The sequence below is a fragment of the Eublepharis macularius genome, chromosome 2 (genome assembly GCF_028583425.1).
Source record: "Eublepharis macularius isolate TG4126 chromosome 2, MPM_Emac_v1.0, whole genome shotgun sequence".
Taxonomy (NCBI): domain Eukaryota; kingdom Metazoa; phylum Chordata; class Lepidosauria; order Squamata; family Eublepharidae; genus Eublepharis; species Eublepharis macularius.
The window spans coordinates 199052774-199078473 of record NC_072791.1 but is presented as its reverse complement, the minus strand read 5'-3'; the positions used below and the strand labels follow the sequence as shown (position 1 = coordinate 199078473).

Sequence of the window (25700 nt, the reverse complement as noted above, 5' to 3'; positions counted from 1 at the left end):
ATTCAGCGGTCCTACTCGGGTTGCCTACAATGTGTCAACCATCTGAGGAAGGAGGAGAGCTGAACTCAACTTCTGCCTTTCTCCCCACTGGCACTAGTACTAGTAAACCAAGAGAGGGGCTGCTGGATGGGACTTATTTGCTACAAGCAATGCAATTAGAAATATGTGCGTGGAAGCCAGGTTTTTACCAACATGAGCCTGCTGACTTCTAGCTAGAAGTTATTAACCAATAAGGAGTTTCTTGCAGTTTCCAATTGATTAAAACTTGGGCCTTTTGTGTTGTGGTGAACCGGCTAAGATCTGACCTTGTAGGCCATTGGACAGAAAACACGTTTATCTTCAGCTTGCTTTTTAAAGGAAGCTGATTCTTTTTTAGGATGGGGGGCACATGTGGCTTACCATACACAACTTGAAAAAAAGAGGATTTCTGGCATATGGTATGTGACAGCGAAGAAGAAAGGGAGGACTCAAAGGTTTGAATACATAAAATTCACTGAAGATAGGACTCCTTGAGTTGCTGAAGTCTGAAAACCTCTGGTTCATGGAATTTTAAAATGGCTGTAATATGCCATTGAGTTCTTATTTACAGATAAAAGGTAGGACATACATTTCAATAATTTAAAAAATACATAAATAAATATGGCATTGGAGCTCAGAAACTCTGAGCAAACCTCTGCTTGCCCAATGGGGCTATCCCAACTTTTCCTATCTGTTGCAACCCCTCTGGAACCATCCAAAAAACAGAGGAATAAGAGATCCATCTGAATTGGAGGGGAATGTGAAATGGGCTGTTGCTGGACTATGAGATCGAGGACCTCGCCTTGAGTGGGCAGGAGTGTCTTCCACTCATGAAAGAAATCTCTTTAGATCCCAGACAGGGCCTGAGCTTCCTGAAAGCTTGTATCTCTTTCTGTCAATAGAAACTGGTACAAGAAAATGTCTCTTTTTGCACATCTTTTCTTGTGCCAAACATCATGGGCAGTAATAATGTCATTACACCTAAGTAATGCATTGCAGTGGCTTAAAAAAAATTATCTTAAGGGATTCATATTTACTCAGGTGGAGCTGAATAACAGTTATTAACCAGCCCAGTGTGGTTTCCAGCTCTTTGGATGCTGTCCATAACAAAGCCTCTAAAACAACAGGGATTCTTTAAAAACACTCAAAAGTTCTTCCCATTTTTTTACATAACCGTCGCCTTCTTTTATCTTTTCTTATGTCTTCACCCTCTTTTGAACTACTGCAGACCATTTGGTAAACGTAACAGCTGAAGATCCTGTTGGGCTTTTGTTCGATGTGCAACACCACATTTCTGTCGAAGTAAACTTCATGGCTGTAAGTCTGCAGGGAGAGAACAAAGTAAATAATAATTTTCACTTCTGCTAGGTAAGGGAAGGGAGATGGATGGGCAGCATACAGGTACTCTGTGGGGGGAAAACACACCACAGGCATGACATCTCCTTGCCAATTATAACATTAAGCACTTGCTTTGAATAACTACAGAATACAAGTCCCAGAGCACCTCAAAGACCAACTAGACTTCCAAGGTATGAGCTTTTGAGAGTCAAAGCTCCCTTCCCTCTACCTGCAGGCTGCTCTATGGAATGTTTCCTATGTAACTGCAGTGTGTGTGAGACCAGGTATAGCAGATAAATTACTGTTTGTTTCCTCTGTTGAAGGACAGACCAATACCAAAAGTGTATGTGAATGCTGCGGTAGAAACCCGCCCCGCAATTTGGAGGTAATCAGCACACTCACATAAATATATTAACAAGCCTTCATCCTTCAGGTCACCAATCCCCGAGCAGCCCCGAAGCACTGGATTCACAGGGTTTCCCGTGCAATAAATGAGTTATTGCTATCATGGTACTGAAGTCAGTCTTCCCACAGTATACAATATGTTCCCCTTCCCTACAGTTTTTTCCGACCCCAGGAAAATGTATTCAGTGACAAGATCTGTGTAGACTGATAGCCACGTGAGTCCGAAGGCTGCAATGGAAGAGAGCACAGCTAATGGAAGAAGGGAGCGATTTCTCCCCTCCTCCTCCCGGCTGCAGCCTCGTGTCCCACAAGATTTTAGTTCAGGTGGGTCCCACAACCCCAAGGTAAGAAAGGACTGCTGGGAGGCAGGGGGAATGTGGAAAAGATTTGTGATCCTCCTATCTGCAGACTGCCATAAGTTTGTCATAGGAAACTGCACACTCCAATGTTGCAAATACGGGACTGGGGAATGAAGACAGTGGAAGAGTTTTGCAGAGGCTGATGTTTCTGCTACATATAACTGATGAACAAGGGTCCAAAAATTTGGTCACCACAGTTTAGTTCTTCCCCTCTTTGGAAAGCAATTACAGGAGGGTGAAAAAGGATGTTTTCCCCCATTCCACCCTGCCTTTAGGCTGCAATTGCCTGATACTTGCCTCTGAGCATTGTGGCCCTTGTGGGCACCCTTACAGATTTTCAGCACGGAATTTCTTTTGGATCTGTCAGTTCAGAATCTGAATGACCACATACAATGGCATATTGAGATGAGATATCAGAGATGTCAACAAAAAATGAAATTAGTGGGTTGTACTCACCACATCCCAAGGCTCTGCAAAAAGAATGCGCTTGAGTCGAGTCCCGTACTCATTACAGTGGAAATCCAGGTGAGCTGCCCCATCACTTCCTATCTGAGTAACTGCCACAACAGACAGTAAATCAAGTTCATCTTCGTAGTCCACAATTTTGAAAGTCTTAGTAAAAAAAAAAATGAAATTTCATTAATGAGCAAGTGAACGTTTTTAGCAACATTTTTACATACTTCCTTGCTACAGTGCAAAAAAATTCACAGGCAAGGAAGATAAAGGTTCTTGATTTATAGCAGAGCTTTCATTCAATAAGCATTTAACCAAGCATTTAATTTAAGCAGTGTTATATGTGGCATTGTACCCAAGGCAGCTGTGTAACTTGCCTTATTTGAGAAAAAATAAGGCCAAAGTAAATAGCAATCAAATTAACAAGAATTCCAAAATAATGAAAGATATAAATTATATTTGTCTACCCACAAATAAAAAAAAATGATCTATAAACATAGTAATAAATAATATCTAGCACCAGTCTATGAAAAGAAACATATTCTGTATGTTAACAGCAGCAAAAGTATACAACTATAGTTTTTCAGCCTGTATCGCTCAGAACCCTGAGGTCTTGCTATGAGTTCCAGCTATTCTGATGGCATACAGATGGTGAGCTGTAACGGGCAACATGAGACATTCAACTGGTAGTTCTCAAAAGCTGCCACAGTTGTGTGTGCAAACTGGAAGGTGAGCAGACATCTGCCTTCATATAGATGAAGCAGGAAAGTATTCTGTGTGGGAAGCACATTAAAGCTCTCATGTATGCAGGTGGTTAGATACCGGTGACTGCTTGCAACTGAACTCAGTAAGATTTTTAACTTACTACTCATTTTACTCATCCTATGCAGAGAGTTATTTCAATCGAAGCCTATTGATTTCAGTGGATTTAGACGACAGTCACTCTGCTTAGGATTTCTTGCTCATTCTCATTCTCTTATTTTCTCTCTCTCAACTTGATTCTGGGATAAGATTATAAGCGGTGTTGCAGAGAAAGTGATTAAAGAAAGAAGAATAGTTAAGAAGGAAAGTTAAGGAAAGAAGGATATCTAACTGATAATGAAGGATGTGGGTGTGTACATAATTGTGGATATATAAATAATGTAGGAAAATATGATCTATAACTTAAACATTACCTCTTAAGATCTAGTGTCATTTATTGACAGTTAAACAAATATCTGAATTTGTTACCTTCTCTCCCACTAACTCCCATAAGAAATCCAAGAAAATATTTTAAACAAACAGGTTCTCCAAGTGTTTTTTTTTCAGACAGACAATCAAACAGCAGGCATATACTACAGGCAAAACTTTGCCTGCTTCTACATATTCTCTGTCTCTCAAATCTATCTATTGGTAACTGAATATAAATAAATTGTAGGTTTTAAAGGCCACAGAGGAAACCTTGCCATGTTTTCACCCAGACAATATTCATTTCCATGGAAACAAGGCTGAAAATGGTTTCCAGAAGCTGAGGAATTAGAATTCCTGTGGCTGTCTCATTTCAACGACGGTTCCTGATGGAGGGTGAAAAAACGGTTTCCAAAAATAGTTGCTAATAATGAGGGGGGGCACTCAGATCTGTACTGTTTTCCTGGTGCCGTTTGCCATCTTGTCATGAACAGCATGCTCTCAAACAATAAGTAGCCAGCAATGCAGTTGGCAGTTAAATTGGATATTCACACAGTCAACATTTTCATCAGTCACTTAAGATTTCCTGTATCTCCTTTCATAGTATTTCAGAGCCTGCCATCCTCGACCATTAGAAGTTCATTAGCTCAGCACTCTTCGCCATACAGCCTATGCCACATTTTTTGTTTTTGTGAATGTAACAGCTGTGTGTTTAATAAACAGTTTTTTTATTTCTGGAATCAGGAACTGATTTCAAACAAAGAGATCGGCGCTATCAAAAAAGGACCCCCGCTCCTTGCGTTCCAGGCTGAGCTCAGAGCAGAGCTTGGATCCTGTCAACCTGCCAGCAGAAGCAGCTGACTGTTGGGGATCTACTCTGCCTTCCTTCCCCACTGGTCCCCTTTCTAACTCTGGAAAAAGTTTCTTGCCAGGGTTGAGGGACTCGCACACACACACCAACAGCTTCACTGGTTGCACAGCTGTAGTGGGGAGGGGAAAGGAACAAGCTTGCCCTTTCTGCCTCCTGCACGAGTGAAGCACTTTCCCCCCCTCCCACTACATCTGCTGACTTGTATAGCTATTAGTGCACACGAGTCCCTCAACCCTGGCAATAAACTTTTCCAGGCTCAGAAAGGGTTCCAGAGGAAAGGGAGATTCACAATCAATGAGTGATTCCGCACATGTTGGATAATGCACTTCCAATCCTCTTTATAGCTCATTTGGAATGGATTTTTGTGTGTGCGGAACAAAAAATCCACCTCAAACGATTGATAAAGTGCATTGAAAGTGCATTATCCAACATGTGCGGCATCAGCCTTTGTGCCCCATGCAACACAGGATCCAACCTGCTATGTTGCAGGCAGTTTACATTAGCACAAGTAAAATCTATCCCTCTGTACATGCCAGGCGCATACAAAACCCCAGGGGAGTTTCCTTCGGCTGGTAAGGTTAGTTACCTCTTGTTCTGGGTCGTCATCCAGTATGTTAATACGCTTCTTTACTACTCGGCCAGAAGATGTTACAGTTACAGAGTTGTTAACCTTAAGATCAGAAAACGAAGATACAGGAGAAAAATCAGACAAGATTTTTAAAGAGTCATGCTAATAAACGTATTCCTTTTATTTTCAGCTAAACATGGATTCTAACTAGGTTTGTAGCATCGCTGCAGTTATATGACAAACTGGATCATGGTTTAAGTGACTGAAAACCTTTGAAAAAGGCAGGTAGGAAACACAGACATGAATATTTCGAGAGCACTAGTATGGAATAGGGATTAGTGTGTCAAACTAGGATCTGGGAGACCCAGGTTTGAACCCCCACTCTGTCATGGAAGCTTGCTGGGTGACCCTGAGCCAGGCACAACTTCATTGCCTAATCTACTTTACAGGGTTGTTGTGAGGAATAAATGGAGGAGGAAAATAAACTGCTATGGGTCCTCACTGTTAGTAAATAAAATAAATAATTTTTAGGCATCCTCTTGTAATATTTAAAGCATCTAACATCTAAGTCTGTTCTGTGCTATTGCAGCAACCATACACACAAGCAACCAACTCTAGAGATTTTCAGCAATTCTGGGTATTAATAGCTCAAGAAGTTATTGCAAGCCCTCTGAGTTGAAAATTCTTTATAATATTCTGAGTATGAGATTCCCTTGTTTATTCAATACCAGCTTAGGAGCTTCATTCAGCCTCTTCTTGTCCTCTCTTTATTAAATATATTTTTCTCCCGTAACAATAGAATGTACCAATTTATTAAAAGCAAACAGACAGTTCATTCAAACCAAGGACATAGTCAAACAGCATACTGTAATACTTTGCGCTCAGGGGATAGATCAAATAATGTGTCTCATCACCTGAGGCTGTGGTTCAATAACCATTTCTTCACCCTCCAAATTCTCACAAATTTCCTCCATTCTTCCCATTAAAAAAAAGATACCAAATGCAACAGTATTCAAGAGCCATGGAAAAGAGGCATAGATAAACAAAGGCTCTGAAACTATCATTTATGACCACCAGAGAAGACCTACTCAATACTGTTCTTTTTAAACTGTATCTGAATACTTTGCCTATGTGCCTTAAAATTTTCCTGTACAATCATGAGAACTAGGAGTTTTTTTCTTTAAAAAAATTCCAGACATTATTCCCAAAAACAGATTTTGCTCCAAACTCCGAATCTATCATTGCTTAGTGCATGGAAAAGATAGGATGTTTTAGCCCTTTAAAGGGCTTTCCCTCCTTTCCCTGCTGAGCTGTTATAGCACAGTGTTAAAAGATTTTTAAGACCCCTTCCATAAATCCTTGTTGTGAGCATACATCCAAGCTGAACGCACACAAATATTACAGTAGCCTTGCTGTAGTGTTACAATTCTTCCTGCTGAGATATCTTGCAAGTCAGCTAGGTCTCTGGTAGGCGAGAAGGGTCACTGAGCGAAGTATAAACATTTCATTATTTCTGGTTATTATGATTAAGATTTAGCCTTGAATGAGCTTCTTCCCAGGAGTGCATCAGAAATATGGCTCCAGCTTTTCAAATGTTGGTATAATTTATTTGTCACTCGAGCTTGTCAGATACCATGTAATCTGGGAAATGTGTCATTTTGCAGCATTCTGACCGTGTTTATACTAGCCTTTTTGATCTTTTATTCTGTAAACAATTAGTGCTAAGGTATATAAGGCTCTCTAATGTAACTGGTCTTTACACATTTCAGCCTCGAAAGAGGTGATGTGTGTCGATTCGGTTTCGTTTTCCCGGCCATGTCAGACATTCCTCTCCGCAGGTCCGGGAGGAAACGTCTGAGCAGCGGGCGGTTGACCCGCGAGGGTTAACCCCCAGGACTCCCAGTGAGGGAGTCAGGGTCCAGGGCGCCGCGGGAAGAACCCCCTGGAAGCAATGCAGGGGGTAAATCGCCCGTTTGCTCCAATGGATGCCGGCAGACTTGCGCAGCACATCGTGTGCAGCCGGGCCACGGAGAACGGCAAAGAGCAGAACTAGGCGAAAGCCTGTAAGTAAGCGAATCCCTTCTGTTATTACAAGCATACGTGAAGGATTGGTGGGATCTGAAGCTAAGAAGGCTCGGGTTTCTTCCTCCTCACTGAGTTTCAGAACTTGGTCGGCGGTCTCCCCTCCCTAAAATGGCGACAAAAAAGCAGAGTCCCGCTTTGGGCAAGTCAATCTCGGCTGCCCTGCAGGGTAAAGGAGAATCTCTTGAGGATCTGGTGAAGCGGTCGGTGATTGAAGCCATAAAGCCCTTTGTTGACAAGCTAAATGAAACAGATCAAAGGGTTGGCTTAATTGAGAGCGAAGTGAAAACCATTAAGGAAACAGCGGGGGGGGGGCAGAGAAGTCTGCTCGGGAAAATGCGTCACTCGTGAGGGCAACAAACAAAGAACTAAAGCTGGTGGAGAACCAGCTGATCGGGCTACAAGTGGAACGAGCACAGACAATTTTGCGTCTCCAGAACATGAAAGAGGAGGAAAATGAGAATTTGCAGGATCTGGTCTCAGAACTTTTGGCGACACTCACGAGGGCAACTAAAGAAGAGTTAAAAAGCGCCATTTTGGAAGTCCGTCGGGCTTCTTCAAAATATGCAACGAAGCGTCAGCTGTTATTACAAGCATACGTGAAGGATTGGTGGGATCTGAAGCTAAGAAGGCTCGGGTTTCTTCCTCCTCACTGAGTTTCAGAACTTGGTCGGCGGTCTCCCCCCCCTAAAATGGCGACAAAAAAGCAGAGTCCCGCTTTGGGCAAGTCAATCTCGGCTGCCCTACAGGGTAAAGGAGAATCTCTTGAGGATCTGGTGAAGCGGTCGGTGATTGAAGCCATAAAGCCCTTTGTTGACAAGCTAAATGAAACAGATCAAAGGGTTGGCTTAATTGAGAGCGAAGTGAAAACCATTAAGGAAACAGCGGGGGGGGGCAGAGAAGTCTGCTCGGGAAAATGCGTCACTCGTGAGGGCAACAAACAAAGAACTAAAGCTGGTGGAGAACCAGCTGATCGGGCTACAAGTGGAACGAGCACAGACAATTTTGCGTCTCCAGAACATGAAAGAGGAGGAAAATGAGAATTTGCAGGATCTGGTCTCGGAACTTTTGGCGACACTCGCGAGGGCAACTAAAGAAGAGATAAAAAGTGCCATTTTGGAAGTCCGTCGGGCTTCTTCAAAATATGCAACGAAGCGTCAGCTGCCTCGCGAGATCATCATTGATTTCTCATCTAAGAGGATTCGGGACACTATCCTATATAATTCATACAATGCGGATCTGGACTTTCTGGGTAATAAGGTTAAGATATTGAAGGACGTTCCATTTTTAGCTCGGAAAAGAAGATTTAAATACAAAGGGTTTGCAGCTCTTCTGAGGAAACGTGAAATAAAGTTCAAATGGTTATTTCCGGAAGGTATCTGGTTTAGTTACAAAGATCAAGCTTACAAGATAACATCAGAAGATCAGCTAAGGGACTTTGAGGGTCAGCATCAAGAGTTCCAGCAAGATGCTAAGCAAGAGGGAAAGGATTCCAAGTTTGAAGGGGGAGGGGAGGAGGGAACGAGCACGGCGACTGCAGCTATTCAGAGAGAACTGCGTCTGAGGCCCAGGGGGGCGGGGGGAAGACCTAATTTTGATTATAATCTGTATTTTGCAAGGTCTACCAATCTAACAGTATTTTACAAAGTTTTAATTTTAAACGATGGCAGTATGAAGGGAAAGCATTATTTGTAGATGTAGTGTTTGTGTTGTTATGTGCTGTTTTTTTTCTTTCCTTCCCTCTGCCCCCCTTCTTTCCTTTGTATTGTAAAAAAAGAAAAAAGAAAAAAAAAGAAAGAGGTGATGTGTGTCATGGGCTTATTCTATGAACAATAAACCCGTATTTCTTTATAGATCACAGCTATTGGTGTCTTAATTCTGTGTGAGATTATTGGCTGAAAGGAGGGGTTGTGCTGACAAGCAGAGTGTTCTAAAATAAATCCCCCTTCACGCAGCTCTGTAGGGAAATACGGGGGGGTCCCAGGGCCATGGAGGGTGTCGCAGGGGTAGAAAAGGGAGGAGCAAGGGTTGGGAGCGGCAGCCACAAGCAGACGGGGATCAGGGTGTGTGTGGACGCTAGTCCTGAGCCATTTGCTGGTGTTGCTGCCGTGGTGGTGGTGGATAATTTTAGAGGACATGTTTTCTGTTCAAGGCGGAATTTTTCAAGTACCACCATCACCTTTTCAATGTTACTCATATATCCATAATGTTTGTGTATGTATTTGCCAGCTGCATTTAAACTATGACTCAGGAAAACATCAGGTCTTCAAGCTTAACATCGTCATTATTTTATCACGCCAATGCTGACCTCTATTTTTGAGGTCTGCTTCTAAACAAATTATTTCAGGTGGTTGAAAAAAATTATAAACCCAGATGATGGCTCACAGCTTATGCACAGCCCTAAGCCCCACCTACTATTATGACCACACTTGAGTCACTCGTGCACTTTCCTCATCTAATGATTCTCAACTGTCTCCACTGAAAACAGTAACTTAGATCCAATTAAACTCTGCTTTGTTTGCCAAAAGGATCTTGGCTGCCTTCCCCACCCCACTGCAATAACAAGTCACTTCTGAAGGATGGTGCTAAAGGAAGCTACACCAAGAAGGGGAAATCAGTGGAAAAGTTCACCTGCATTCTTGTACCATCTTTTTGTTCTCCTCTGTGAACTCCCCATTCATGTTTTGTTGGATCCAAGCCACTGTGTTAGAACAGACACTGGAGTATACCAGAAGTTCTGCCAGCAGTGTTTAATCTATATAATAAATTACTAATATATGAAAATCACTGAGTGACAAAAATGTATGTGTGAAATCAGTCCTTCAGTGACATCTGCCTGCATTTAAATGAAGTTCTCAATTTGGTCCTGGATCAATTCCTGTACAGTATTCTGAAAATACAAATATAAAAAAAATGGTACTGTTTTTATCCAGATTTCTTGTTCTATTCTCACATCATTTTCCCTGTTGGCCTCAATGATAAAGTCTTCTTTGACTTCCTGCTGTTCTGTGATGCTTTCAGTTTCCTTCAGTTTCAAAATTCTGTTGGAGGAATAAAGAAATGAAGTCACAATCAGGGCTTTTTTTCAGCTGGAACGTGGGGGAACGGAATTCCGGAACCTCTTGAAAATGGTCACATGGCCGGTGGCTCGCCCCCTGATCTCTAGACAGAGGGGAGTGGCGCGGAGAGCAATCTAAACTCCCCTCTGTCTGGAGATCAGGGGGTGAGGCCACCAGCCATGTGACCATTTTCTCCGAGGGCAACCCCCTGAGTTCTACCACCTCTTTTCCCAGAAAAAAAGCCCTGGTCACAATCATAGGCATGCCTGATCCAGACCAACATTTTCTCCTGTTAAGCATTCATACTGCATTTACTATACCATCCTATTGTTGCAGGTATGGATTACTTGAATTTATCTACTGCATGAAGGGCTCAGGTAACATCATGCTTTTAATAAGCACGTTTTTAACAACTTGTCAATTGGGGATGGCATCCAGAATGTATTCTGCATTAGACCTTTTAACGTATCTTGTATTTAGAGCTTACCAAGGTCTAACTCCCAGCCTTAGGCTGAACTGTCATTTGTGCCTGGATGGACAAGGGGGGGGGGGGAATGACTCTGCTTATTTTGGGCCCAAAATTGGCTATTCTATCTGCCAGGTGGCTTGCAAGGGGCTTCCTGCAGCCCTGCCCCACGTTTTTAGCAACCTTTCAATTGCCAGCGGCACCAGAATCTATTCTGCATTGGGCTGTTTCAATTCACTTATATTTGGAGCTTACCATTGACTGTAGAAAACACAAACTCCTAAAAATGATCGTAATGTACCACTAAGGTGGTAACAAAGGACAGAGTCACAGTTATATTGGGCTTGAGGATCCTGGTCAGGTTCTGATAAAAGTAAACCAAGGAAAAGCCCAGTTAGTTAGTGGTGGTGTTATAAAATCTGCAGGATATGTGACATTGGACTGGAGGACTGCCGATGAATTGCTGGGGGTCTGTCACTACAAGCATAGCAGGCTTGTGGATCACACTCTACATTTATAAATATGAATGTTGAAAAGCAACAATTAGAACCCTAACAGTGCAATCCTACGAGGAGTTACTCTTTGGAGTGTACTGGTAAGTCCTGCAACGAAACAGAAATACAGTATCTGTATTTTCTGGTGTCACCATCCATAAGGTGCACAGGAGGTCCTCCGGTTCTGACCGTGTGAAAATCAGTTTTGAAATTATAAGAGCATTTACCCTCTTGATTCAAATTCAAGCTGAGTTTAAGAAACAGGGATGGTAAACAATAAGCCCGAACGTATGTTTTTTCCACAAGATAAAAGATTTCTCTATCTTTCACACCAATGGGATTGAACATTAGAGCAAAAGAGCCTCGCTGGATCAAAAGTCCATGTAGGCCAGTATCTTCCTTCCTAAAATGGCCACCTGAATGCTTCTGAGAAACGCATAAGCAGGGCTTAAAAGCAACAGCTTCAAGGCACATCCCCCAAATCTGCCATTTAGAGATATACTGCCTCTGGAAGTTCCATTTTGCTGTCATGGCTAACGGGTATTATGGACCTATCCTTCATGATTTTTAAAAGTCGTCCCTAGCCATTTCTCTTTGAGCCCGAGAAAACTGCTCCATTACTTTGGCTTCTGCAAATTTCAACAAGTTCTTACTTAATCAAATTTGGTCCCACATGGAGTATTCTTCCAGAACTGTCTGGGTGGAAAGATATCCAATCAGGCTCCAACGAGCAACACTTCATGTCCTGTATGCCGTTCTTTGCCTAAAAAAAATAGAAGTTCAAACACTGAGAAAACCCAAGTCATAAACACTGAGAAAGGTTCTTTATCATATCTGTGTCCTGATCTTTCTCCAAAGAGCTTGTGTGGTGCATAGGGGAGTGGTATGTTTTATCCTCACAGCAGACATAATTTAGGCTGAGGATATTGAATTTTCCAAGACCACCCCAGTGAACTTCATGACTAAGCAGAGATTTTAACGCAGATCTTTTTGGCTCAATCTACAACAGCGCATGGGTTTACACAGTACTAGTCAACGCCTAGTCCAATATTTATAATAACTAAGATTCAAGAACCGAATTTTAATACGGTCATACCGTATACCATGCTGCAATCTTCATTTTAACCCATTTTAACCACAATGTAACCTTATTAAAACACAAACTCAAAAGCTTATGAACCTTTCCCCACCTGACTAGGCAAACTTTGCCATAATGCAATTGGGTTGTTTGTGAGAATATTTCTTAAACAACACTTTAAAAAAGAGTGGACTGGAGTTGGCATGCGTATCTGGAATGATTTAGGAGCTCAGAGCAGTTAGACCAAAATATTGCTTAATGCTTGTTCTATATATTGGGGCTGGATCCAACATCTCTACCAATCACTGTTTTTACAAATAAATCTTTTACCCTAATATTTCCACCTCTTACTACAAACCAAAACAGAGTGCTCGCAGGGATAATGGTCCAAGGAAAATTCCTAAGTCCATTGGCAGAAGACATATCTTTGCAATGACGGCAGTCTGACTTGCATCTTACTAGCCCCCTTCTCTACTGCTTCAGTGCCTCATATTCTACATCTAAAGGTGCTCTCTTTGAACAGCGTTTGGGAAATGTAGGTGCAAAAATGGGAAATTTGGCCGGGCCTGTAAGACAGAGCTGTTCCGCCAGGCGTTTGGTGATTGAAGGGGGCGGTGCCATGTCGGCCTCCCACCTTTGGGGTGGGGAAGATTCTCCCCACCACTGCACCTTGTTAATTTGTTTTATTATTTGTATATTGATTTTAGTTTTTGTTTTTATCGATTTTAACTGTTTACCGCCCAGAGCCCCTGGGGATGGGCGGTATATAAATTGAATAAATAAATAATAAATAAAAAATAAATAAAATGTTTGGTTCTTCCATCACTATTGAGAAGGCAGCTGGAACAATGGAACAGCATGAGGACTTTTATTTGAATATATTACCAAAGTGTGGTCTTTTAAAGAACGAACATGAAAGATTCCTCTTTGGCTCTTCTTGTTAGGAGTAATGATGTAATGCCATGGGTATCCTCCAACTTGAAATGTGTTCTCCAGGGAAGACACTTCAAAAAGCACGTCTGGAGTATCTGCAAATAGTGTTTAACATTAAGAACACTGCTTATATTAGTAGATTTATAATTCCATTTGTTCTTGAGTAAAACTTTTTTTAAAAAAAAGGATTGTGCTGAGTGAACTGGCCCTAAATGCAGACAGATTCTGGGTTCTGGTTTTGTTTTGTTTTTATTCCTTGCCTGTCAGTTTTTAATAGAAGAACAGGGATCACAAAGCCATGCCATCAATTAACTTTATATAAACCAAGCATCTTGATTTAATAAAAGGCAAAAGCAACTTTTCCTTTTAGCTATTACGGCAGATATTACAAATGACAAAGAACTAGACTTTAATATTAACAAGCATCCCTCTAGGAGGACATTGGAGCATATCTGCGCTACAGATTTCATTCAGGTCAAAAGTTATTCACTCTTCCGAAGGAACCCTGGTACTCTTATGGAATTCCCAGTAGGGTGCCCAACTTCCAAGGTTCTTTGAGGGGAGCCCAGATAAGTAAACTGATATAAGACTGATACATGTTTGCAATATAGCTATGCCTTTGTTCTAGCAGTACTATCTGCTAGTAATTTCAACTTGAATCTCTGTCAGCAAACTTTACAAACTAACTACAAACTAAAAGCATTAATCATTTCCCCCATCCACAGTGGGTAACACTCCCTCCATTTTCAACATGAAAACATTACCCTCCCTCGCTGTAATAAGCAACATGTTTTGAAAAGTCCTGAGAAAGTTGCAGCACTTGATTTTAACTGGCGTTTTATTGGATGAGGTTTTAATACTGTGGCCTGACCCAAGTCACAGGGATGAGGCAAGACAGAAGTCCCAAGAAATAGATTTGGTTCATATTCTCCATATGAGAGAACCATAAAGCAACAGTTACTGTATATGAGAATACAAAAATCAGTGTTGTTGGCAGCACCAGTGTACTGATACTCAACCCATCAACCAAAGTAATGAAACAAAAACTGTTCATAAATACCTGTTATTTTAATATTACAAGGAATGCCAAAAGGATATTGTCCCACAATGCCAACTTTGCCATTCCAGTTGCATTCATGTTCCAAATCCACTTGTTGCATCATAAACTAAAAAAAAACCAACCTAAATCTGATTAATTCTTTTGGTGCATGCACCATATTCTGTTCTACAGAAAATTATGATGGCATACAGTCCTATAAGAAAGTCCATGCAAATTTAAGTTTGTTTTCTGGTTATTACTTCACCCTCTCATTTGAACTAAAATTATATTGTCAAAGTCTTTCACGGCTGGAGAACATTAGTTGTTGTAGATTTTCCAGGTTGTATGGCCGTGGTCTTGGCATTGTAGTAGGAACTACAATGCCAAGACCACAGCCATACAGCCCGGAAAATCTGCAACGACTAATGAACTAAAATTCATTTTCACTGGTGCACATGAATACAATAAGCTCGTACGATTCACTGTTTTGCACACTCCAATGTACTATGTAAACAATAATAGTGGACGATAAACTGAAAAAACAAAGAAGAGTACAAGCTTTTGAAGCCATGAGCTGATCTATCGATCCAAGCACTAATCTTTTCAAAGGGAAATGTGCCAGATGGCATCTAAAAGGACAGTGATGTTAACCTACATGGGCTGAATCTAATGGTTCTCTTCTACTAAGAGAGGAATATTCCAATAGAAGGAGGAGTCATTCCTCCAACATTTAATGCAAACCCCTATGGACGTGCCTACATGTTTTTGTGGGAGTACAAACTTCTGCTCAAGCTTCTCCTGGAATTCCATGGAGTGGCTTCATCCCAATTTTCCAATTTGGGTTGGATCTGGGCTAACATTTCTGCAGGCACAAGGACTTTCACCTCTGGAGTACAATCCCCCCCGCCCCCGCCTCAAATGCCCAGTTGACAAGGGAAAGGGAAGTCCTTGTGCTTGGAGAAACGATACAAGCCAATCAGTGTGGAGGCATGGTAAAACTTACTGGTGATATGACTGGCTCATATCCATCCCTTTTTACCCTTACTGCTTCCATCTGTCTGCTATTTTCCCCAACTGTCCATCTTAAGATAGACAATTCCCTCTCATTTAGGATGCCCCCTCTATTTGGGCCATCCTTGAAGGTCTGTGAGGAACTACAATGGATGCAAAATGTGGCTGTTGGCCAGAAGCTTTGGACCGTGTACTTATCACATTATTATTAGAAGAACTTCATCAGTTGCCTGTGTTCTTCTGAGCTCATTTCAAAGTTCTGGTTCTTTTTTTTAAAGCCCTTCAAGGACTGGGGCCTGTGTATATTTGAGAAACAACTTCTCACCACCAATGGCTGCCCACCAAGGCTGGTAAAAAGTTTTCTTTAGCAGTTTCATTGTCAAGTTTGGATGGCCACAGTAAGTTCTTTATGCTGATGGCCCTTACTTTAGGGAATAGCTTGCTGGAGGATATATGGAGCTTCTCCTCTCTTCTGTCATCTTGATGAACTTACAAAGCTAGTTTTTCCCCACCCCCAAAGGATATTTGGCTGAGAAACTGCTCATGTTTTTTGCTATGGTAGTGCAGTTAGTTCTATTATGGCTAGGTTTTGATCTGCTAATCTTGGTTTTATTGTTGATTTTTGTCATTTTCTTGCAATTTTAACCAGCTGCTTATTGTCAACAGCCTTGAACGAGTTTGGAAATATGGGCTACAAATGGTTAATAAATAAAACTAACAATATAGTCCTAAGCAGAGTTATACCATTCTATGTCTGTTGAAGTTAATGGACTCCAAAGGGCATTACTCTGTTTAGGATTGCCCTGCAAAGTTTCTTGGAGCAGGGACTTGTATATTTTCCCCCTAGGTTACTCTGTAAAATACCATGCGTGTTGATGATGCTGTAATACTGCTGTAGTACTATTAATAATGCCCTGACCTAGATAGCAAAGGTGAGCCTGATCTCATCAGATTTCAGAAGCTAAGCAGGGTCAGCCCTGGTTAGTAATTGGATGGGAGACCTCTGATGAAGACCAGGGCTGCAGAGGCAGGGAATGGCAAAGCACATTGATAGTCTCTTGCCATGAAAACCCCACCAGGGTTTGCCATAAGTCAGCTATGACTTGAGGGCACCACACACACACAATTAATAATAAAAAAGGATCCATTACCTTTTCAGAGATAGACTGGAAGCTATACAGCCTGACAAGTCCTGCACTATGCATCACAATCAGCATCCTATGAGACATTGTGGCATCTGTTATGCTGTTTCCAAAGATCTAGTTTGAGGGGGAGAAGATAACTCATGTGGGGGAGAAAATATCAGCAGAGGTCTCTGGCGCTTGACAAAACCATCAGCATTGATAAAAGAACAGAATGTTCCCATTCTCTGAATCTGGTAGGAAGGACAGCGACACGCTTACTTCAAAGGCAGTCATACCACTACCGATTATTTCACCCAACTGAATGCCTGGCAGGAGTTTCCATGCGAGACATGACGAAGAACATGCAGAACTGGAATAGAACACATGACACCTTTTTTTTCCTTGAGGATGTACCATTTTGCAGGATATTTTGGCAACCCTCATCAAAGTGCAGGAACAGCAATTATAGACCCCAAAAGAAGTGAAATGTTTGCTCTGACTTCTTTGCTCCCTTGCTTTGGTAAGGGAATGCTTGAAGTTACTGGAAGGCTCACCCGGACACGAATGCATTTTTCATCACAGTCAGCAGCAATATGTGCCTTTGGCATTCAAAATTCGAATTCTGCACCAAGGAACCCCCAGTTCAAATAATATTATAAATTAGACATTCTTCTGCTTAGAACTAGATGATGTTGCTTAAATTCTCCTTCTAAGTTTCACAATAATTTGTTATTTTCTGTTAGGAATAAAAAGCACCAGGGAAGAAAGCAATGAAACATGAGGTTCAATGGCTGCTTCTGCTACCCAGAAGCTGGGGGAATCTTTGCCTGCTGCCGCCTGGGTTTCCATGCTTCTTGCGGTCTAGGAATTTTGTTCCTAAGAGTATTAATGTTTACAAAGAGTCTGTACTAGCATGATAAATCTGTATGCACATGAAAAATGTAATATCTGGGTCATGTATCTAAAAGGTCACAGTTCTATTCTTTACATGCAAAGAGGGCATTTAGTAGACATTTGGAAAACTGGCTATGTTATATGAAACAGTGATTATAATTTTATGAAAAATAATACTTAAGAGCAAGTCCTGACATCTCCAGGGTGCAGGAAGAATGTGCTTGATGTAAAGGGAGCCAAGCTATATATCCACAGGACGGTGCTATTCCTGTACTCCTAGAGAAGAGACTCTCAGCTTATCTACAATAAACTTACTTTTTTGTCAATTTCTAGCATTCCGATAAATGAAAGTGGCAGAACTCTGAATGCAGCAAGAAAGAAAAGCACAGACTGTTGGATGCCTGCCTAGGAAAAAAAACACATTGAAAACAGTTCTCTTACATCAGCTTATGTGACATTAGGAAATGTTCAAGTTGGAATTTTCTTTTGCCTTTTCTCAAATGTTTAAAAAGGCTTCCACCCACGTATATATTTTCTCTAATCTCTTACATTCACACATAGATAGAAACTCTCTCCCTTCTACTAATAAAAGTCTCTCTGTTTTGTGAGAGAAGGTTTCTCTTGGAAAACATACCACTGACATGTTCTCAGATTAAAATGCTGCAGTAATATCCCAAATGCGGTCTTGAGAAAGGCTCCAAGAGATTTGCAAGCTGCCAGTGGGAAAAGGGAAGGAGGCTAGATTTTGGCTATAGCTGTGATCGTCTTGTAGCAAAATGAAATAAAAGACCAATGGCATGTTAAAGTCTCACGAAAGCTCATACTGAAATAAATGGTGTTAGTCTTTTACGGTGCCCCTGGATTTTGTCTTATTAGACTGGAATAGCAGCCTGTGATTCCCAGCCCTGATACGAAAGTGATGCCACATCCTTTTCTGGAAAGAGATGACCTTGCCACAGTCATTCCTAATTCTGAACCATCTGGAGTGGAACACACAGGGCTGTCTTTGAAAGCTGTTTTGAAGCCACTAGCCCAGAAGGTGGCAGCCAACCTGCAAACGAGGATGCAACTTAAAGAACCTTTTCCCCAGAGTGACAGATCTTTACCCACTTCCATTTTGTTTCCAGACACAATTCGAAATGCTCTTTTGCTTCTATAAAGCCCTACAGACTGTGATCAGCGTATTTAAAAGGACTGCCTACTCCCACAGGAGTTTGCCAATCAATGAAGACCTTCATCTGAAGCTCATGGGAGGTCGGGGTGGGCAGTCATGTTACAAGAGTGACTGCTTGTGAAAAACCTTTGTTAGTGGTGGGCACCAAAAGTGTGGAATTTTCTCCCAGGAAAATTTGCCTGTCTCATCTGTTGTTTATTCTACACTGTCATATGTAGTTTTCCTGCTTTTTTTTCTCCTATTTTTGTTTTGTATTAGCCTCTTCTATTAAATTTGTAACCCACCTTGGAGGCTATCTTTTTTTTAAAAGGATTAAAAAAATGCCTTAAAAAATTAAAAATACTACACAAGAACAGCCAGTCTGGAGAGAGTCTGTACCATAAATATATCCAAAGGAAGTTTCATGAAGCACTACTGCATGTTAGACAGTTGTCCTCGTAGCAAAATTAGAGACCCAAACCCACTTTATGCCAAGACAGAAGCTTACAAAAAGGTCTCTCTAAATATTTGGCCATAAATATTTTCAAATAAACATACCTGCCGTGCAGTTTCCTGGACCTTACACTGAGCCGATTTCACAACCATGATCTCTTGAGGCGTGTCCCAGCTCAAATATCTGTTCAGGGGATAAAAGATCAACTAGCCAGAATAAATAAAATAAATGGAAAATAAAATATACAGTATTTCTTTTTTAAAAAACTAACAATTACCTAATTCTAAAAGCTGAACAAAACAGGGCTTGTGTTTTGTTGCGTCATCCTAAGCAGAATTTTCTTGTATTGTTATTTCATTTATACTCTGCCTTTCTCCACAGAGGGAACCCAAAGTAGCTTACTCCATTCTCCTCTCCTCCATTTTATCTTCAGAACAGCCCTGCAAGGTGGGTTAGGCAGCTTCCATGGCAGAGTGGAGATTCGAATCTGGGTTTTCTAGATCCTAGTCCATCTCTCTAGCCAGTATACCACACTGGCTACATAATAGATTTAGAACAGTAGAGCTCTGCTTAGGATTGCACTGTAAGTTATCCATTCTGTATAATGGCAACAAGAGACTGACATCAGAGACCAGAACCACGGTGTTTTTGGCCATGGTGCTAGCCTGGTGGAACATACACACACCCCAGTTGAGATTCGGGCCCTGGAGTTCCACACGGCAGTTCCACAGTACAGCAATTCCACAGGGCCTCTAAAATGGAGATGTTTCTCCAGGTTTATGGTTGAGGTGATGGCAATTCATTCTCTTGGCCTCCTCTGCTTGCTTTCCCCACCCTGATCTTTTGGTAGATTTATGTGGCTGTTCCTTATCTATCTTATCATCTATTGCCCCCTCTGTCTGGACATTTAGCGGCTGCCATTCAAGTGGCTATTACTCTTTAATTAGGTGTTTTAGATTGTGCCACTGCATATTTGTATTCTTTTATTGCATGCTATTTATTATTCTGTAGTTTACATTTTATTACTGTAATTATTGTGATAATTGTTAATTGTTGTTGTTGTTGCTGTAGTAGTAGTAATAATAATACTCATCCTGAGGCTGCTTGAGGGGAGGGCAGACTAAAAATCAAACTAAACTAAACTAAAGATGTTTTTTGGATAAAAGGATATTCTTTGGATTTTCGCTCATCTTGAAACATATTCATTCTGGCATTAGAACAATGTTGTTTAAAAGCATTGTAAAAGGTGGTAAACACAAGCTTGGGAAAACCTTGCCAGTCTTCCTTGATGACTAAAGACCCTTGCTATTTCTATGAAAACACCACAGGCAAGTCAAGGCCCCTCATTGTCACAGATTTTACACCTGTCACGAATGCACCCAACTCTTAGAACAGCCTAGCGAGTCCAATGGGAAGGACTTGTGGATCGGAATGCAGACAGGAGCCATATACATATCTATTCAGAAGGAAGTCCCATTCAACAGCCAAGATTTTATTTTCCAGTAAAAATGTCATAGGACTGGGTTGTAAGTAAGCCATTCTCCCCTACTTGTTACCCCAAGCAGTCTTATAGTAAGCCTACCTTTATTACCTGAATTTGCAGTGGGAGGCAAGATACACTCTTTCAACTATTTCTCCAGTACTTGCAGAGAGACGAAAAAGCCAGTTATGAGCTGTCAGAACTGCTAAGGAAGGTTTGTAGTCTGATGGGTTTGGCAACACTTCACCCTATATTAAAAGAATTCAGCTATATTACGTGAATAACTAGAGAAGACTAAAACGTACACAGCGCTTCAGGGGAACAGTAAAGCAAATCTAGCACAGATGCCCTTTTGGATTCTCAAAGTAGGTATCGGACTGTGCTTTGCAAATGAGCCCTCATTTGCTAGAAAAGGTTATATATATATCTATTCAGACTCCACAGTCCCGTGCGGTCTCCACAGTGACAGACCACAGGCAGGTTCTCATATGTATGTATGTATATATAAAAACACACAATCGCTGAAGCCAGAACTTTGAAGACGTTGTCTATTTTTGTCTCAAAAGGTGTTACTCAGGGATTATTTCATTTGTAAGACTTCTAATTGAAAGGAGTGCGTTCCTCCATTTTACGTAACACACACACAAACAGAAGAGAGTTATGACCTTACCAAGCAGAGTGGATTTGTTCAAAAGACCCTTACCACAGGGCATTCCAGTAATAAAGCATCTTCTATTTTTTCTGATTTAGGGCACACTGGCATTTGATAAATTATCCTTGGCTCAGGAGTGACACTAAGGAAAAAAGGGATTCGAGTGTATCACTTTCTGTTATTTGAAAGGTCTTTCTAAGTACTATTATCAATCATGACCAATTCCTCTTGCAAACAGCATCCCGGTCTGTTCCCTCAGTGCCGTAGCACAGCCTTTCATCCTTTCCTACAACACTGCAGCCTCCCTCTCTTCCTCCCTGCCTTCTTGTGTCTCTTCTGCCACCACTCAGGCCGTGGCATGGGGAGCTCCCCCTGGCAAAACCTCTCCAGCTGTGGCCCTGCTATTTCAACAGTCAAAGAGACGAACACAATGTAACAGCCTTTCCCAACTATTTGTCCCCAGCACCAGCTGTTTAAAGGTATACAGTCCCTGAATATGGAGGCTCTATGTAGTTATTGTGACTGGTATACAATTAAAGGGGCATTCTTTATTAATTTCACTAAATCTTTCCCATGCCATCTAAACTAGAGGTCAACCCTGTATCTCACAGCACAGACGTTAATTATGGATTGTGTTAAGAATTACTTTGACTGTCTCGAATCTACTCCTAATCAGTTTCCTTACTGAGCCCAGTGTTGTGAGAGAGGGCAAAAAAATTTTTTTTATACGCCATTCCTAATTTTATAATTATAACCCCCTCTAATGCTTTTAAATTAAAACATCCAAACACTGCAACTTTTGAAGATGGCTCAGCCCCTTGCTAATTTCTATAAGCCTCCATTCTACAAATATGTATACATGAGATAGTTTTATTGATATGAGATTACACAGCTAATTTTACACTCCTGCTCACAAGTTTGGCAGAATAACAGAGCAATCCTAAACAGTGTTACTCCAGTCTAACCCCATTGAAATCAATGAGCTTAGACTGGAGTAACTTTGCTTAGGATTGCAGTGTAAGCAATTCAGAAAAAGAAATATTCTTTTAAAAAATTACCTGCTCACACAGCACCGATAATTGTCAAAATAAATCTTTCCACTTTGATAAGCAATTGGAGACGTGGAATGCGTTGTCCAAACATTCTTGAACGTTGTACTTTCCTAAAATAAATCACAGTGTTCTATTTAGTTGGTTCAGGAAACATTTAAAATGGATGTACAAGCTAATCAAGTTGGAGTGAAGAGAAATAATGTTACAATAAAAGTTGCTAGAAAAGCATTTTTTTTTACAAATTTTATACTAACGAAATGCATTTTTTTACCATTATCATAAAAATCAGGGAAACTTAAATTTCAAAAAAATCTCTTTCAACCAATGGGAAAAACCAGTTCTGTTTATGTTCATGTGCCCTTGACATTTGTATATAAATTATATTACTTCCCACAGACTGGCTACTGCTACATGCAGTGTTCATCAGGAATGTGAGATTTAAATGCAATATTTTAATTGCAACAATTAAAAGAGGGAAGAGATTAAACCATTATGAGCAGCATTTTCTCACTGATGCTGCATTAGACTGGGCATAACAAAAAGTTGCACATTTTTTCTTCCTCAAACGGAAAGGTTAGCTAGACAATCTTCCTCATTTGTACAATTTCTCAGAACATATTTACATCATCAGTTAACCCTGAACTCACTTCCATTTTTGATTTGTTTAAATACTGAACAAGCTGAACTGAGTGAAGGACTCTTGGCAAGATCGGGGGCCTTGATTAAATGCCCTGACCTGGATGGCCCAGGCTAGCCTCTCAGAAACTAAGCAGGGTTGACCCTGGTTAATACTTGGTTAGGAGACGACCAAGGAAGTCCAAGGTCAGTGTGCAGAGGCTTCTGAATATCTGCCTTGAAAATCCTGTGGGATTGCCATGAGTCACCTGTGACTTGACAGCACTTTCCACCAACACCACTTAATTAAATACTTTTTTAAATTTTATCTTAGGACAATGAAAACAGTAATAAGGTTCCTCTGTCTGATGGATGGAATTCACAGATCATATATAAACTTGACAACCCATGAAAGATCTAAAATACTCATTACCCGGGTGGGTAGCCATGTTGGTCTGCAGTAGAACAGCAAGATTCAAATCAACAGCACCTTAAAAGACCAACAAGATTGTCAGGGTATAAGCTTTTGATAGTCAAAGCTCCCTTTGTCAGATACTCATTAAGAGAGACTATCTTAAAACTCCTTGTTCTCCTTTGCTTCAGGATCACAGCCCCAGAAAAATAATTCCAGAGGGATGTTGGACCATTGCAGTAAAAATAAACAGGAGTCTTGAGACATCTTAAGGTATTTTTTTCTAGCTTAGGATTCCATGGACTTTACAGGAACCTGGCAAAGTGGATTCTAAACTATAAATGTTCATGTTAGACTTAAACCTCTTAAGTCTTTCAAAAGCCACACGATTCCTGCTTATTAACCCTACAAGAGACTCCCTTAGGGCTACTTCACCCAATGTGGTGTTTCTAAAGGGAAAACGCCTCTGCGTAAGAAGTAGCATCAAGGCCATATGCAGGTCACCTCTTGATGGTTTCATTCTAAAAATCCACTCAGAAATGTCACTGTACTGGGAACCCACCACAGCTGGCACGGTACCTGGCAAATCAACCTCCTCAGGATTCCCATGTTTTTCCTATAGACCACACCAGCATCTTTTGTGTAAAATCCCTGCGATCTTCTGGTGAGTAGGCCACAGATATTGCGAACTTTAAATGTTGCAAGGAAGGAGAGTCTCGTTGTGGCAGAAGAGGAGGTAGATGGGTCGGAAAACATCTTTTGTGAAGCATTGGGCTTCTGTCTTCTTTATGGCTCGTTCAGGAGCAGGCTAAAGAGAAGAGAGAGAATGCTGGGTTTTTTCTCTCTCTCCAGTTTCCTAGTTCCAAATATGGAAATCAGTCCCAGTCCTAGTGAAAGTGGAGCTGGTGTATTCTAACAGTGGTGCCACCATCTACACAGTGAATTCAGAGATGGCTCAATCACCTCCCAAATACACGACGCTGCTTATACCGAGTCAGATCCTCAGTCTATCAAGGTCAGCATTGACTGCTGACCCGCAGCGGCTCTCAAGCAGAGCTTTCCCACACCACCTTCTACCTGATCCTTTTAACTGGCTATGCTAAGAACTGAACTTCGGACCTTCTGCATTCCAAGCAGGTCACTGAGCCACGAGCATTCTATCACAATACATGAGCCTGTCACGTCATCAGCGAAGCTGCTGCAGAACTTTCCCTTCCCAGCCCTCCTCCAAGTCTCACACCGCCCTAGCCGTTGTTTTCATCCTCCTGGTAGCCCTTCACACTAGTTAGGAATCCTAACGCTGCGCGGCCTGGCACATTTCTTTTATCGGGTTGCCAACCTCCAGGTGTGGCTGGAAGATCTCCCAGAATTTCAGTTGCTCTCTACGTTGTAGATGTTACCCTGCAGAAAACGACTGCTTTGGAGGGTGCGCTATGTGGCTTTATGCCCTGTTGAGGTTCCGCTCCTCCCAAACCTACCCTGCTTAGGCTTCACCCCCAAATCTCCAGGAATTTCCCAACGTGGAGATTGCAACCCTAGCGCCTGCATCAGAATAAACATGCATAGAGTTGCGACGCACGGCAGAAATGCGAAGCACGCGATACACAATCGGGGGGCTTGCCAAAAAAAATTGTTGGCATTATTTGGCGAGAGCACCAGAAAACAAAAACTTGTCTCCCTTCTTGCAAGGCGTGCAGAGCGCCCGCAGGAGGAGGAAGACCAGGGGAGCCGCACCTCCTCTCGCTCATCCTCTGGCCCCCGCCATCGACCACACGTGCGCAAAACCTCAGAGGGCAGCAGATGAAAAGCCGCCGCGGCACAGGCCTTTCCCCGAGTCGCTTCGTTCCACCGCAACCTCGCAATGCTCCGTGGGAATGGTAGTCTTCACTGCCATACGCTCACGGGAGCGTCGGCGACGCTTAAGACTACAACTCCCATGATGCTATGCTATCACTGAAATTTCGAGGCCGGGTTGTAATAGGGCCACGTGGCTAATTCCTTCTTGCCTGGAAGTTCTGCTGGCGGGGGTGGCTGTGCGTAAACGTTGAGAGCCGTGACAGGAGGCGCGGGGGGGGGAAGTACTTCCAAGTATTGCATAACGAACAGTGCAATCCTAAAAAAGTTGCTCAGGTCTAAGCCCATTGAAAATAATGGGCTTAAACTGTGCGTAACTCTGCTTAGGACTGCACTGTATTGTCCTTGCATAGTTTTACAAAATTGCTTAAAAGCGCGCGCACGCGCATACGAGGTTATCCGTGAAGATTTCTAGATTAGCGGGCTAGTGTACTAACAGTGCAATCCATGGGTTTAGACCGGCATAATTGTGTTTAAGATTGCACGGTAAACGTTTATTTTCCCTCTCTGTCGTCCATACACATCAAGTCGGCATTTGGTTACCCTTGGTTTTAAAAGATGTAAGTAAAATCATCTACTTGGCAAGACTTTTTCAGGTAGTTTTGGTCTAGACTTAGGGTTGCCTGCTCCAACTTGGGAAATTCCTGGAGATCTGGGGGGAGAAACCTG

General features: G+C 41.7%; 1 protein-coding gene across 2 annotated transcripts; it reads right to left on the bottom strand.

Annotated features, from left to right (window-relative positions):
- Positions 1-533: 533 nt before the first annotated feature.
- Positions 534-24995, bottom strand: DCAF17 (DDB1 and CUL4 associated factor 17). 2 transcript variants are annotated; one of them, XM_054970823.1, is made up of 15 exons: positions 24912-24995; positions 23757-23985; positions 22157-22260; positions 21150-21240; positions 20558-20694; positions 19071-19149; positions 17675-17764; positions 16493-16600; positions 14352-14457; positions 13244-13386; positions 11934-12043; positions 10215-10302; positions 5198-5281; positions 2577-2732; positions 534-1341 (listed from the first exon to the last, which is right to left on the bottom strand). In XM_054970823.1, exons 2-15 carry the CDS (start codon positions 23931-23933, stop codon positions 1153-1155), a joined length of 1662 nt encoding a protein of 553 aa, XP_054826798.1. In that variant the 5' UTR covers positions 23934-23985; positions 24912-24995; the 3' UTR covers positions 534-1152. The 2 variants fall into 2 exon arrangements, with proteins under 2 accessions (XP_054826798.1, XP_054826797.1); XM_054970822.1 differs by lacking the exon at positions 24912-24995 and having other exon boundaries at positions 23757-24234.
- Between the last annotated feature and the right edge of the window lie 705 nt (positions 24996-25700).